The sequence below is a fragment of the Xyrauchen texanus genome, chromosome 21 (assembly GCF_025860055.1).
Source record: "Xyrauchen texanus isolate HMW12.3.18 chromosome 21, RBS_HiC_50CHRs, whole genome shotgun sequence".
In the NCBI taxonomy this organism is placed as follows: domain Eukaryota; kingdom Metazoa; phylum Chordata; class Actinopteri; order Cypriniformes; family Catostomidae; genus Xyrauchen; species Xyrauchen texanus.
This window is the reverse complement of record NC_068296.1, coordinates 7547243-7560787: the sequence shown is the minus strand read 5'-3', so window position 1 is coordinate 7560787 and position 13545 is coordinate 7547243. Positions and strand designations below refer to the sequence as shown.

General features: G+C 37.3%; 1 protein-coding gene across 3 annotated transcripts in view; it reads left to right on the top strand.

Annotated features, from left to right (window-relative positions):
- The window catches only part of LOC127661384 (E3 ubiquitin-protein ligase NEDD4-like), a 45163-nt gene that overhangs the window by 14333 nt on the left and 17285 nt on the right, over window positions 1–13545 (top strand). For all 3 annotated transcript variants that reach the window (XM_052152042.1, XM_052152041.1, XM_052152040.1), the window contains 7 exons: window positions 5963–6013; window positions 7840–7901; window positions 8168–8270; window positions 9389–9552; window positions 9723–9843; window positions 10112–10264; window positions 13377–13448. In XM_052152042.1, coding sequence (XP_052008002.1) covers window positions 5963–6013; window positions 7840–7901; window positions 8168–8270; window positions 9389–9552; window positions 9723–9843; window positions 10112–10264; window positions 13377–13448 — 726 coding nt within the window. The remainder of the gene's footprint in view (window positions 1–5962; window positions 6014–7839; window positions 7902–8167; window positions 8271–9388; window positions 9553–9722; window positions 9844–10111; window positions 10265–13376; window positions 13449–13545) is intronic.

Here is a 13545-nt window from a genome sequence, read left to right as displayed (position 1 = left end):
CACACCTTGTGTTCTGTGACAGATTAGTTAACTCATGACTGTGTGAGCTTTGGCAGAGGTCAAAGCAATAGAGCTAGTGTGTGTGTGTGTGTGTGTGTGTGTGTGTGTGTGTGTGTGTGTGTGTGTGTGTGTGTGTGTGTGTGTGTGTGTGTGTGTGTGTGTGTGTGTGTGTGTGTGTGTGTGTGTGTGTGTGTGTGTGTGTGTGTGTGTGTGTGCTTGCTTGCCAGGGGTTTTGTTAGTAGATGACCGTGTGTGTATGTTTGTGCCAGTTGTTGTTGTGTTTTTCCACAAATTGTCTCTGTGCTTGATTAGCATTTATCAATCAACAATTCAGCACTTTTTATGTCTTTAGTGATGGCTGTCCTGCTATGGTGCTTTAAAAGCTAATAGATTTACTATAATTATTTCAATAACCGCTTATTTTATCTTCGATTTGACATATTGAGACTACATGCTCATTTCTGATCTTGCTGTACATGATTCATCAGTGCACATTATTTCAGGAAAAAATTTCTTCGTAATCTTTCATCAAATGAAATAACTTGCTCCACCACTGAAACAACTTTCCTTTTTTCAGCTCATTTCACTTAGGCTGCGCAGGCTGTTGGTCAGGGCTGAACTGGTAATCTGGCCTACCGGGCCGACGAATTTTGGGGCCGATCAGGGGCGGACTGGCCATCGGGATTACAGAGCGTGCCGGTGGGTCAGCCGCAAAAAAAAAAAAAAGCTGGCCCGTTATGCAGAACGGGCCACAAAACGGTGCCGCAATATGCAGAAAGGGACCGTGAGCACCCAACCCCCCCCCGCTCAACTTTTGGGCCCGTTACTATGCAAAATTCCAGGCCGATTTCTCTTCCCAAATAGCTATATAGGCATTGTTTTAAGCTACTGTTGTATGTAGCATTTCTAAAATCGCTGTTTTCTTTCCTGTGTTGACATATTTCCTCTTGTAACGGAAAGTTTGGGTGGGGCTTTTTTTTATTTATTTAGCCAACAGCCATGAACCAAGATTTGCTACTCTCTATTGCTAGTCAGAGGCATGTAGGAGGAGAGGTATTCTCATTCTAGAAAGCATTTTATTGGACAGAAATTCATATATGCCACTGACTACAAGATGAGTCATTAATAAAGCTCATAAAACTCTACATTTTGAATCATGGGGTCTTGTAAACCATCTCCTTCTGAAAGAGAAGAAATGGTCGCAAGTTTTCTTTGGTTGGCAGCATTTAGCTTTGAGTCATCAGCTCCGCTGATAAAAGTGAGTTGAGTTATTGTCAGGGAATGCTGATGTTTGTCAGGTGTGTGTTTTGCAGTAGCAGCCATGCTCCTCATGTAGCAGATAATTTTTCTCTTGAGCTTCCATCATTAAGTGTTCTCTTTAAACATTTGGCATCATTTAGTCTATTGTTTTCCCTCTCATAACCGGGCCAGACGAGGCTAATTGGATCTGGCTGCTTTCACATAATTCACTAACATGTGGCCTTGTTTCAAAAGATGAGTTTCATAATTTAAAACGGGACTTACTTTACTACTCTATACTGTACTATACAATACTATGCAGTACTATACAATATGATGTTATACTATGATCTGCACTTCTCTACTATGCTACAGGTAGATTATGCAATGCTGTATTATATTATACTATGCTTTTCACTACTATGATATGTTATGCCATACTATACTAATCTAGACTCTACTATTATATACTATACTATTCAATACCTACTATACTACACAATATTATACTGCATATACATCAATATATGCTACATTACTGCACCATACCATACAATTCTGTTCTATGCTATACTGATTTCTATACTACTCTACTATGGTGTATTATGCCATACTATCATAATCTAGGCCCTACTATTCTATACTTTATGATACAATACACTATCATACTATACTACACAATATTATACTACTCTATAGTATGCTCTACACTATTCTGCCATGCTATGCTATGCTATACTATACTTAACTATTTTAACCTTGACCCAACTATTCTATACTTTAAAATACAATACACTACCATATTATTTACCATACCATTGTTTCCCCTAGGATTTGTTTCTGCAGCAGTGCTGTTGTGCATACGTACACAGGCCTGCAACACTGGACCCATGTTAACACGTATTGGTTGAGGAATTGCTTAAAACAGGGGGTCAAGCTCAATTTCAGCCTCAATTTATTTGTGCCCTCAAAGGGCCCAGCATCTGCTTTTGTAGCACCCAAGCAATTACCAGTAATATTACATGTTATGTGCATTGAAATGCACATTTGACAGTACAGCATTGATTTTGAGGTTAGGATGCAGATGAAAATGATTAAATAATCATGAAATAATAAACACCTAATTTTTATATGGCTGAATTGAAATATTCTGACAGTGTGACTAAGTTGGGTCTTTACAGATTCATTTAATCAGGCTCCTACTGATTAAACTACAGCCATGTCTTGGAATTCCGTAGTCCTTCCATAATATCCATAGTTTTAACAATGATATTTGTAATAAGTCCATGGTAAACCTAGGTAAAACCACGTATGGCTCCTTACTATCATGATTAGTAACTATGGTTTCTATATAAAGAACGATGGCATTTTTGTAAAGAAAATAACAGCAGTCTAAATACATTTAGAAATAGTTTTTTTTGCCACAGCTACCATAGTTACAGTACAATTAGTGTTACTACATTAAATCCATGGTACATGTGATTTGGGAGTTGAAAAGCCTTCTATAACATTATTCCTGTTTTCATTTTGTCATTTCCATTTAGAATGTGGGACTGTTTTTTTTATTTGAACTAGTTTCATCACAGAGACATAAGAGTTTTGCAACAGACAATTCTGCACTGCATTCAAATGGGTTTTGGAATCCCTGCCGAACAGCTCCACTGGTTTACAAGCACATTTAAAATGGCCTGTGCGGTTAAGACCAGTTCGCGAATTAAAGCACCTGCTTTGCGCTCGTGCTGCTCTATACATAATTGAGCCGTGTTGATAATTGTTCTATGTAGCGCTGTTTCATTCCGCTTTTGAAGTGAGCAAAATGTGCTCCCAAAACATACTGATGAAAGGGGAAGGGTCATTGATATTCCCGAGGAAAGCACTAACTTATTGATCAGTGAAACGTTGCGATCACATGCCATCCTACGTTTCAGAAATGAGCCTGCGGGCCACATGAACTAAAGCTAGTTTGACACTGAGAGTTAGGGCCTCGCGATTTAAACAAAGTCATATTGCGAATATTTTTCAAAATATTGCAATTTGAACTATGATTCTGATAGACAAATTTATTTTGATGTTTTTCACATGTTCAACTGCAAACAGGTTGCTGTGGTTTTCACATTGAACTTCTTTTTAAGAAGGTTTTCCACCGTCTAGCTGTTTTGTAAAAAAATACTGTTGGTTGGTTGAATAATTAAATAAACACAAAATATGATTCCATTTTACACTCAAAAACAGGATGGCTTATACAAACTGTTTTTGACTATATAAGATAGTCCTAAAGAATTTGGCTTAATGTCAAACTGAAGTTGAACTGATAACCCATTGGTGTTATTAAACTTCAAATGAAACTTTTGGTTAGTTTGTTAATTTTTGTTATTCTTTATTTTATTATATTTCATTTAACAATGCATTATATTATTATATTAATATACAACAGTTAGTTCTGGTCCTCGAATCTGATTGGACGAGAGACGTTCCATGAGCACTGATGGTCTGACACCATCAGCACTCGGATGCTTCACTGTATGCATCACTCCGCTTGTGTTCATGCCATTCGAAACTAAAGTGTAAGAGCAGTGCAGATGTCTTAAGAGCTATGGTTTGTCTTTTTTATTTTTCACATGTATTGTTTACATGTACTTATTACATTACATATGTTAGCCAGCAGTTGGTGGCAAAAGATCATTTTTAAGTGTAATATGTGCCAGTTAGGTGATGTGAAGTGAAGCCGCTTCGTGATCGCTTTTATTACTACTACTAAAGCTAGGAAATATTTTTAAACCGCTTTAAACAAACAACTTCAGCATTATGACTCATCACAGCTGAGAGACACAACAGTCTGATTAATTACTCAAACTGTGTGTGTGTGGTGGGGTTGGGTCTCAAAGTACACAGCTGACATTTTATGCCTTTTATGCACAACTGTATACTATACTACCGCCCTACTGCCCTACTTTAAAATGCTATTTTATGCTGTTCTATATACTATAATATATACTACATTACTATACCATACTATTCTGTTCTATACTGTTCTCTATACTACCCTAGTTTGCTACATTATACCTCTGATTATATATTATACTTTGCTATTTCATACTATACTATGCTATGCACTACTCTACTACGCTATAGCGTACTATGCTATGCTAAATTATACTATACTATATAGTACTATACCATACCCTCTATACTGTACTATGCTCTCTACTGTACTATCTGATATTGTGATGTACTCTGCTATACCATGACACAAAATGCCGTACCTCACAGCATCCATACTATGCTGTGCTATACTATACTGTGCTACACTTGACTCTCTTACAACATCGCAATAGACTCTTTAATGCCATGCTAGGTATTTTCAATAGCTATGCTAAGCTATCACTATGCTGGATTTGTCGTATTTTTGTGCAATACCATGCATTGCTATACCCTGCAATGCCATATCATAGTATACCATACTATGCAGTGATACGCTATATTATTCTGTGCTCCGTTATACTCTGCCATACTGCACTACATTTCGCTGGCTTAATGACTTCAATGACATGACTTGACAACAGACACGGCGCCCGTCAGAGTGGCAGAACTGCTTTGTGGTTTGACCCAAAATCAGAACAAACATATGAGGCAGGCATTAAAAATAGAGGGAATACATTTGAGGTTTAGTCACCATTAAGGCTTGTTTAACGGCATAAAAAATTAAATAAAAAATGAATTGCCCCTTTTAAATGTGGGTCAGTAATTTGCAAGGATGTCCTATGTGTTGATAGACATGTTTGTTTAAGGTACTGTAAAACAAAACCATCTGACACCATTTTGAAAGACGAATGCCTCATTTAGGTATTGTGTGTAACTTTTCATATTGTTTCGGTTAACATAATGAAAGTGTGTATAAAGGTTGATACATTTACATAACGTGCTTCCAGCCATTGAAATGAATGGCACCAGCTGGAAAAGGTTTTTCAATGGGAATTATTTTTTCCGAAAACAAACTCTCTCTGCCTCTGTTCTGTCTCACTCTTTTTTTTTTCTTTTTTTTTTCTCTCTCTCTTTCTCGTGGCCTATTTTGACCTTCACTCTATTTTTGGAGCTCGCTCACAGTCTGAGGGATACACCACTGGGAACGCTACCTTTTATAAAACCTTGTTTATATATAACTCAAGTACTTATGTAACTGTAAACAATGTAAGCCCTGTAACATCTCAGATAAGGTCAGTGTCTTCATAATAGTGACGTCTTTTATAGAGTATTTCCTACAACTACTGTCAGGTTTAAGTGTTTAATGTAATTTATTTGATTCACAAATCAGACTGTTAAATTTGCAGTATTTGGAGGGGCACAGACAGGACACTGGACATATAATATTGTATTTAGTGATCGTATCAGTAATGTCTATAGCACAAACAGTGCAGGATGTGTTTCACACTTTAGGGTTATAAAGAACAATGAATTTAAATTAGATCTATATACAGTAAATACAAACTTGGTTTGTGTGTGTGTGTGTGTGTGTGTGTGTGTGTGTGTGTGTGTGTGTGTGTGTGTGTGTGTGTGCTTGCAAAATTTGTAATAGATTCAGTGGAAACACATTATTTGTTCTAATGCTGAATAAATAAGTATTCATTTAATTCTAAGATGATTATATCTGTCTAATAGAATCAGAAGGTTTTGTTAAAGTTATTTTTTTTTCCTAATCTTGACATAACTTTTTCTTTCTCTGTAGACAAGAGATGATTTCCTCGGACAAGTGGATGTTCCTCTACATCCGATCCCTGTGAGTGTTTTTAATGCATTTTAAATGTTAGTTTTATGGTCTCACTTTATATTAGATGTCTTTAACTGCTATGTACTAACATTAAAATACATATAATACCATGTATTTATTGTGTAACTTCATGTTGTTTTGCAAAATTCTCTCAAAATTCACATTTGCCACTACTGATGTTGAGGTACAGGTAGCTTTAGGAGTAGTGGTTGGGTTAGGGTTGGTTTAAGGTAACTGTTGGATTAGGTTTATGGTTAGTAGGGCTGGATGTTTGTGCCCTCAAAGGGCCCAGCATCTGCTTTGGTAGCACCCAAGCAATTACCAGTAATATTACATGTTATGTGCATTGAAATGCTGATGAACGATCTCCTTTCTGTTCTTTTTACCCATAATGAAGAGTACTGCATCTATTGAAAACATTTGAACAAGCGATCATTTTGACAAACTTTGCTAACTGAATTGTAATGATAAATGATTTCATATGGCTGTACTGCTCAGCGTGAACCGCTAGAGGGTGCATCTCTATCTGCAGGGGTTTATGAATATACACATTGTTTTATATACAATGAGTACTTTCTAGATCAATTTGATAATTTATAGATCTCGATTTATAGATGGCTTTCTATATGAACTTGGTTTAGATCAAATGAAAACCTACACTGGCTTAGAATTATTTAGCAGTTTTCTTATTCTATTATTTCTGAACATCTGGGTTTATTAGATTTGAATTTATTTGACATTTACACTCTTTGACAACTTCCCCCTGTGGTGCATTTGTACATTTTTATTGTGCACCTTTGTGTCCTGTAATGAAAAGATCTTGGATTTCTCTTACCAGGTTGCGTTGCATTCAATTTGGAATGCCCAATTCGCACTACTTAGTAGGTCGTCGTGGTGGTGCGGTTAGTCGCCTAAATCAAGACTCAGTTGCCTCCACTTCTAAAACAGTCAATCCATGCATCTTATCACGTGGCTCATTTTGCATGACACCGCGGAGACTTGCAGCACATGGAGGCTCACGCTACTCTCCGCGATCCATGCACAACTTACCACGCGCCCCATTGAGAGAGAAAACCACTAATTGTGACCATGAGGAGGTTACCCCATGTTACTCTACCCTCCCTAGCAACAGGGCCAATTTGGTTGCTTAGGAGGCCTGGCTGGAGTCATTCAGCACACCTGAATTCGAACCAGCGTCAACATTCGCTGAGCTACCCAGACCCCTATGTTGCCTTACATTCTAATATAGAACAAACAATTTGAATCATGTTGGAGTACATTTAAAAGTTGAAAAAAATCGAATCGTGAATTATCCAAAAATTTATAAAATCGAGATTTTTTTTTATTTTTTTTTTGCCATATCGCCCAGCCCTAACGGTTAGGGGTAAGGTAAACAGTGTAACTACAAATGTAATTAAATGTAGGTACTTTAAATGTAACAACACGTATGTACATTGTATCAAATGCTTATATACATAAGTCAATGACACCTAATATAAAGTAGATCCAGTTTATTAATTGTCTGCTTTGTTAAAGCCTCCTGACTTGTGTTGTATTGTGTTCACTAATAAGCCTATAGTTTAAAATTAGAGGTTAGCTCTTATTTTTAATAGCTCTACCTCATATGTCTTTAGAGACACCCATTTAACATGACATTGTAAAATAAATAAACCTCCTGGTCAATTACACCTAATTATGAGTCATTGTGAACATTAAACTCTCTTTATAGATGTGTGTTGGTTGGCTGAGTGTTCAACATTCTTTATTATGAATGGTTAATGTAACTTAAAGCACGAGGTAGAAGTTAAAAGCATTTTCTCCTTTTATGTCCACAGACAGAAAATCCAAACAATGAACGGCCGTACACTTTCAAGGACTTCCTGTTGCACCCGAGAAGGTTAGCTGCTGTTTTAACTGTTATTTCAGACACTATTTTCAGCACCTTGATACCTGCATGGTTTATTCCCCAAACATCAGTTGGGTTTTAACCTAATGCTAACTTGTGTAATTCTGTTAGTTGTTGTCGTTAGTACTTTTAACCTCATCATGTCATTCCTTGTAGCCGTGTATTGTTTTTCAGCTGAGTTTGCGTTTTTAAGTGTTTTTTGGGTGTTTTGATGTGGATCTATTGTTGACATATCTGTTTAACTGTTATTGTTGCAGTCATAAGTCCAGGGTAAAAGGTCACCTACGACTGAAGATGACTTACCTGCCCAAAAGCAGTGATACGGAGGACAATCTCGCTGAACAGAATGAGAATCTGGATGTAAGAATACTTCAAATGTTAATCACACACCGACGTAAGACTTCCTAACAAACACAAGCGTTTTAATGTTTACCCGTTAATTCTAGAAAGGAAAGAACATCATTAAAGTAGGTTTGAGTGGCACCACCCTCAAATGTTTGTCTTTGATGGTGAGCCCATGAAAGCATAATATAGATTCCTTTTGTGACTTTCCCTTGTATGAATACTAATACGTTTCTTTAAAGAAATATGCTGGGTTCAGTACAATTTATGCTGAACAAGCTGTAGATTACCACCGAAAAAACCTCATAAACGCATACAAAATACTTGAATTACTGCTGCGATTAATAAAAGAAAATGTACTCAAACATCTCTTTATAATACAGTTTGAAATAAGTGTCGAGAGATATCTCACCGGACTCTTTGACAGCTGTAGACTTTGTAAATGGCAAACAAACGTGTGTCTGCGGGCCGCCGTCTCCGCATTCACGTAGTATTGTAGTTGCCCTGAATTATTGAGGCTTAGTGCTCAATGTGCGCTCTTATGTGTTCTTACGGACTCGTTCGACGTCATCATCCATTGCCAAAGTTCAGTTCCAATACTCAGGAACGCAAGTACTGAGAATGCATATAAATACTCAGATGTGTTCTCTATCAGGCCAAATATTGTGGATGCATCGGATGGTCACTTGTGCGCAAGTTCCCATTTGAAATGTCATGGCAGACCAATTACGTGTATTCTTATTTTTCCCTCAATTTTTGTCCTGTAAGCTCGCTAAAGTCTGACGGCTGGTGAGAGTCGTCATACTCAACATTTGTTGTTTTGTGGGGCACATGAAGGAAACGAGTCTTAACAGATCAGTTTCCTCTCAGATATCAGTAAGACATTCAGCTGATGTGTTTGAGAAGTTTGTATTTAAATCAGCTCGTTTTAAGATGTCTATCAGATGCTAATTAGAATATGATGCTTTCCAGATGAAACGCCCTTAAACGGATATCTTGGAGATGTAATTGTGCTATCTGGGTTGAGATCAATCATGTGCAAACCCAAAGTTTGAGCAATAGAAATGGTGAAATTTTGCTACTAATTATGCCAGAGAGGCTGAATGTTTCATGCAGTCTTCATTTCTGTGTTGTAGCCTGGTTGGGAGGTTTTGGATCCTCATGAACTGTGCAGTCCGCACCAGCCACACCAGCTGCCAGTGCTGCCCCCTGGCTGGGAGGAGAGGCAGGACAACCTGGGCCGAACCTACTATGTCAACCATGAAAGCAGGACCACCCAGTGGCACAGACCCACCATACAGTAATGAGCACTTAGGTTTTAAACAGACATACTACATATAACGCATGCCCACAATTCCAACACACTTTAAACGGCTTACACAACACCAACACACTCTAAAACCACACACAAGTTAGAGATTTAAACTCTCATTGTTTTGAGCACTGAAATGTGTTTGTCCTGTTTGACAGGGATAGTCAGAGAGACGATGAACAAAGACAGGACACACAGACAGAGTCTCAGCGTGCATTCCTCATGCGCAGACAAATATCTGAACACAACGGAAACCGTGAGCGCAGAGATTCACCTGAGGTATTTAAACACACACACTTGAACAAACATGTTCACTTAGCTCTCTAAATGCAGACATATTATAGACTTCTATTTTTTTATGTAAAGCTAATTACATTTACTATAGATTAACCTTACCATAACCCTAAAAGATGACTTTATAACTTGAAAAAAGCAGTATTTAGAAGGTTTTGTCAGATTCAGCTCACACACACAAACACATTGTTCTGTGACTTCTTCCAAACACTCTGACAAATGACAGACTTTCACATCTGGTGTGTGTGTTTAGAGCTGGGAGATCATTACAGCAGATGAGTCCACGCTCAATAACAGCCACAGTGAGTGCTCACCGCCACCCCCCCACTCCCCGATGGAGTTCACAGGATTTTGCGAGGAGTTTAACAGACAGCAGCCAGGAAACGACAGACGCACATCCCTCACGGTCAGTCTACACATGCTGATGCATGTTTTTGACATTGCATGCAGTGTTGTTTGTGAACTTATTCAGCATATGTGAGTGGCTGTGGCTCAGGTGGTAGAGCGGGTCGGCTGCTAATCGCAGGGTTGGCGGTTCGATTCCTGGCCCACACGACTCCACATGCTGAAGTGTCCTTGGACAAGACACTGAACCCCAAGTTGCTCCCAATGGCTGGCTAGCGCCTTGCATGGCAGCTCTGAGGCCATTGGTGTATGAGTGTGAATAGGACACAGTGTGAAGCGCTTTGGTAAACTTTAAGGTTAATAAAAAGGCACTATATAAGTTCAGACCATTTACAATTTACCTAAAGAATGGACATGACTTTTTAGCAGACCGCTCTCTGTAAAAACTGCAGAAATAATGCTAGCCACAGGATGAAGAGGGATCGGCAATCATAAGAACATGTTATTCTTTGTCATTTTCACATTAATGTAAAAAAAACCAGCATGACAATTATAAAAAAACAGCACTTGCATGTACGCACATGTTGAGTGGAAAACCCATCCAAAGCTCTTTTTAAAAACGGCAAACGTTGACCTCTGAGACAATAGTATGATGTCTGTTAACGGAGCATTATGGAATTAAGATTGTTAATGTTAATAAAAATAATATTTTCAGTGTTCATGTTAGTTCCTAGTGCATTAACTAATGTTAACATTTACAACATTTGATTTTAAATGTTTGATATATGTTGAAATCAACATTACCCAAGATTAATAAATGCTGTAGATGTAGTTTTTATTGTTAGTTCATGCTGACTAATGTTGATTATTGAGTGGGGTGGGGTAGGTGGTGTTGGGGGGGTGGGTGTAATGTTTGCTGTCCTCCAATTTGCTTGGTACATTTTCCTGCTTTTTTGTGCTCAGCCGATCACATGCCTGAATATTCACAGTATATAATGGTATAGTACCTTATTATGCTTCATGCACGATTGGAACACTGCTGAGCAATCAGCATTCAGAACCAGACCTATCCATTTTATAAAATTACATTTGAAACCATGCATGTTTGCACGTGTCACATTGTTACAAGATATATGCCTACCAGTGTTGCATAATTTGTGTAAACAGTCTACAGCATTATTTATTGTTACAGTTCATGTCACTTTTTGAGAGGTTTTTCTGTTTAGCGACGTGATGCTCATTTATTTGTTGTTTTATAATGAAATAAAGTAAGCCTTCAGATCAAAATAATTTTAAGATCATGAGAAATATTTCAGTCAAGTGTTTCAAAACTTTTGACTGTTAGTGTACATCGATGACCGCTTTATAATTGGGACAGGGTTTACTAAATTCTAGGTTGGAATATATTTCATTTTCTGTGGAGAGGAGCCATAATACAATAAATATTCTTGACGTATTAGTTTTAAAACCGAATCATTCCTTAAATACTACAATTCCATCGGTTATGTCGAATCTGTGATTCAGCGGAGAATTTTGAAAACAGTCTTGCATAGTGTTTTTAATCCGTTTCAATCACGGGATATCCACATGATTGGCTTCAGTCAGCATATGATAAGGTAAAAGGACTAGATAGGCAACAACTACGAAGTCAGAATTATAAAAGAAAGAGTAGACCATTTTCAGTTAAATGTGTACTAACTTACAATAAGTCCTCTCAGAAAATCTAAATTATTATTAAAACATACTGGAACATTCTTTCTACAGATCCATCATTACAAACTATTTTTGGCAAATAAATTGGTAAAATCGGATGTAGTTGTAGAAAAGTTGTTTATTAGTCACTTGACACATTGGATCACTCGATTAAAATATCTGGTTCAATTAACAAGCTTCTGAAAAAAAAATAATGAAAGAATTATGCTGCTTTGTTCCAAGTACACAAGTTTCACAGAAAAATATATCAAAAATAAGAGTTTTTTGCCCTAATATCAAAGGTCTTACTAGAGAAAAGAAAATTGTATTTCTTGAAATAACGATGATCGTGTCTTGTAAAAGGTGTATATAAAATGGCTAGAAATAGCATTGTAGCTTAGCATAAAGCTAAACGTTCACATGACAATTTACACGAGGTTTATTTCTATTTTTGCTGTTCCAAATGAACTTCAAACTTCTCTGTCTGCTCGTATGAATGTAACACGTCTTTAGGAAAGTGTTTCACTGCTGTTCAGACGTTCTTTGGATCTCATCATTTATGTGGATAAATGTTTTCCATCTGAAAGGACTAAATATTAAATGAAACAAATGACAAAATGAAATGCAGAGTAATCTCTTCAGTTATCAAAATATTTTTGGAATGATTACCAATGATTTAAATTGTAACTGTAGTGAAATACAGTTACTAATATTTTGTATTTAAATATGTAATCCCATTACATGTATTCTGTTACTCCTCAACCCTGTCTATGCTTTACATTTCTGAGTTCAAAGTCATTTTTATATATTTTATTGGGCTTAAAGTAAAAAAAGTCATAAGTGGGGTAACTGTACTGAGACAGTAAAAAAGAGAAAAGGTGGTGTGGCGTAGTGGCTAAAGCACAGGGCTGTTAATCAGAAGGTCGCTGGTTCGAACTCCACGGCCACCACAATTGTGCCCTTGAACAAGGCACTTAACTCCAGGTTGTTCCGGGGGGATTGTCCCTGTAATAAGTGCACTGTAAGTCGCTTTGGATAAAAGCGTCTGCCAAATGCATAAATGTAAATGTAAAAGTATCATTAAAAGCTGATAATGATGCAAAAAAGAAATTTTTGCATTAGTAGTTTGGAATAATCTTTAATTATTATAGCAGTGAGACTGCTTTTATTTATTTATTGCCTTTTCTGACTTTATTAGCAAGAGGGTAGTGGAAAGGTGACAGGAAATGTTAGGGAATGAGATTGGGAAAGGACCTCATGAGCCAGGACTCGTACTCTGGTCATCCCTGATGCATCAGCATTATATGTCATGAGCGCAGCCCGCTAGGCTATGGCTCAGACTTTTAAAATATTTTGGAGGGAAAATTCTATAAAATGAAACAAATATAAAATTACTCTGAACTTGTCACATGTTTTAAAATAGATTTGTCAAATTGTAATCACTTTGGACAACCGTTATAACAGTCCTGTGTTTGTTTCAGCCACAGGGTCACAGTAGTCGCAGAGGAAGTGGACAGACACTCACAGTGGAGGAGCATCCAGTTCACCCTGTTGTGAGAACAGAAACATTCAGAAATATATCCTTGTGTGCTCTAGTTTCAGCTGAATGTAGAGTGTTTTGCTCACGGTGTGTAATCCTAGCTGCCCCAG